This window comes from Penaeus vannamei, chromosome 1 (genome assembly GCF_042767895.1).
Source record: "Penaeus vannamei isolate JL-2024 chromosome 1, ASM4276789v1, whole genome shotgun sequence".
NCBI lineage: Eukaryota > Metazoa > Arthropoda > Malacostraca > Decapoda > Penaeidae > Penaeus > Penaeus vannamei.
The window spans coordinates 39068188-39070579 of NC_091549.1; the positions used below are offsets into that span (position 1 = coordinate 39068188).

Below are 2392 nucleotides of genomic sequence, written 5' to 3' on the forward strand. Positions count from 1 at the left end.
AAATAGAACAACAAATCCCTTTATCGGCCTCGGACAATCCTCACTGTCCATCACGTACGCGGAGACAAAGGACGATGGCGAGAGAGAAGGATAAGTAGAAATAGGAGGAAGAGGAAGAGCAGGAGGAGACGGAGGAGGAGGAAGAGGAGGAAGAGGAGGTTGGAGCAGCTAGAGACGGCCGGCATCTTGCGGGCGGACGAGTTGCCTCGGCCATTGATTTGCCAGTAGTATACCTTGGTACGTTGTGGTGAACGGACTGTCGCTCGCTCGCCCTTCCCCCTTGTAGTCTGACGATTGTCCTCCTCTCGCTCTCCTGCTTCTGTCTCTCCTTCATCCCTTGAGTTTTAAGCGAATACGTGAACAGCGCCAGTTCCCTCGCCCGTGGATAGAGCCGTCGCGAAGTTTTGCCTCCTGGTGATAACGGGAAAATAGGAAAAACAAAGAAAATCGTGGAAATTAACTGCCAGTCTAATGTCAGTGTGATTTGAGATAAGGGAGCCGGAGAAAAAGATATAAAGATAAGCGGGTGAAGACAGACTGATCAAAATATATCAATATAAAGGATGGAAGAGAGCGAGACATTATCATATCATTGCTATGAAATATCAAACAGTGGTAGATGCCCTAAGGAAATAATTTTTAAATCACCAGTTCTTTAGGAAAATACATAAACTGAAAGAGATTAGTTATCATTAACGTATGTATTGTTATTTGAATGAATAAAGTTTGTGCCAATTTAGTGTCCAGAGAATTATATTTTGATAACTGGGGAGGCGAAGAGTGTTTACAAGAATAATAAATGACCAACAGGAATATAAAGACGATTAATTGTTGTTTTAGTAAATCGTAATACTAACCAAATATTGATAGAACCAAGATGCCTGGAAATAACATGCAGTGTAATAGTTGGTCTCCGTGTTGATACCAGACTCTCATTTTGCAAGTGCCCTGAAGCTGGTGAAATATTGTGGTTTGGCTAATTGTTAATGAATATCATTAGTTTGGTACCTCATGCATGGCCAAAATAGGCCAAGAAAAACTTTCGGTGCAGCCACGGAGGAAACAGTGGTGATGCTGTCTTAGCTGACTTCTCTGTGGCTCCCTGAGCAACTCCAGCACAGACACAAATTCGTTGTGTTCAAAGCCAGTACTGGGACCATACATGTATGACTGGAAGGCGCCTCACACTGCCGCCCCAGGGGCTCCGGTACCCTCGCGGGGGTGCTGTGCAGCCACCTGCTACCCCCACCATCAGCCCGGGAGTGGAATACTTTCTTGCAAGATCCTTGCGGACAACAGTAAGCGCTCGAACCTCCTGTTTCTCTCTGACGCTCGCGGCGTTGTTTTTCTTGATGCTCGCTTTGTCCCCGGGTGTGAAGGCAGTGGTCGGGGTCGCGACAAGCCCCTCGTTGGCTGTACCAGTTGCTCAAGACGTTCACTTTGGCAGGGACCACAATTTCCGCCCACAACAAAGCCATGTGTCGTCGAGGACGCACCATGCCCAGGCCTCCTCGCCCCCTCGCCCGCCCTCACACGAAACCAACTCCAAGCAGACAGGCCCGAGTGCGGTGTCAAACGCGGTCACCAGAAACCCAGCAGATGTGTGGTCTACTTCCCATCGAACGGCCGCCCAAGCGAATGCAGGCGGGCCCTCCACGTCCTCCTCTCTTCCCGTGCTGGAGCCTCATCCTCGGGACCAGACATCCTTCGCAGGCTCTCGTCAGCAGTGGGGAGAAAGTGGACCTATAGCATCGCCGCTGACTCATTCATTAGTGGGGGAATTAGATAGTGGGGAAGAGTGTGTACCCTGCCATTATGCTATGTATAAATATCCTTCGGGGAAAAGTTACGGCAGTAGAGGCAAGTATGTCACCTCGTCAGACCGTCTCGAGGCGCCCCGACACACGTTTATCGACAGTGATGGATTCAGAGGGAAAGCGTCGGCCGGAACAAACCCGCACAACAGACTGAATTCAAACCATCTCGGAGAGGATGTAAAATTCAGTCCCAAGGGTCTGCATGGCGGGGACCGACCCAATATCTGGTCATCCCAAAGCGGCCAGAAGTCACAGAACCTCCAGGATGAAAATCTCTGGCCATTCCTTCCCGGCACCCAAGCGTTTGGGAACCATAGAGACAAGATAAAGCTTAATCTCGACTCGGATGAAACGCGTGAGGATGCAAGGGAAGGACTCCATATAAAAGCGGCAGCGGCGTCCAATTTTTATCATTACACGAACGCGAAAACTTCCAGAAAATCTCGGCAGCGAAAAGCGCCATCCAAACTAATTTACACCCGGGATATGAGACGTGATTCACGGCTCAACGAATCCCCATACCGCCCCGCTTTAACGTCCCCCACACTCACGAAAAAGGGCGCGCATCGCTCGCC

At 49.8% G+C, this 2392-nt stretch overlaps 1 protein-coding gene across 2 annotated transcripts in view; it reads left to right on the plus strand.

The window, feature by feature from the left end:
• The first annotated feature begins 248 nt into the window (after window positions 1–248).
• Window positions 249–2392, plus strand: part of LOC113817916 (uncharacterized) — a 244861-nt gene continuing 242717 nt past the window's right edge. For both annotated transcript variants that reach the window (XM_070122877.1, XM_070122887.1), the window contains exon 1: window positions 249–2392. This exon is cut by the window's right edge and continues 374 nt beyond it. In XM_070122877.1, coding sequence (XP_069978978.1) covers window positions 1167–2392 — 1226 coding nt within the window. In that variant the 5' untranslated portion in view covers window positions 249–1166.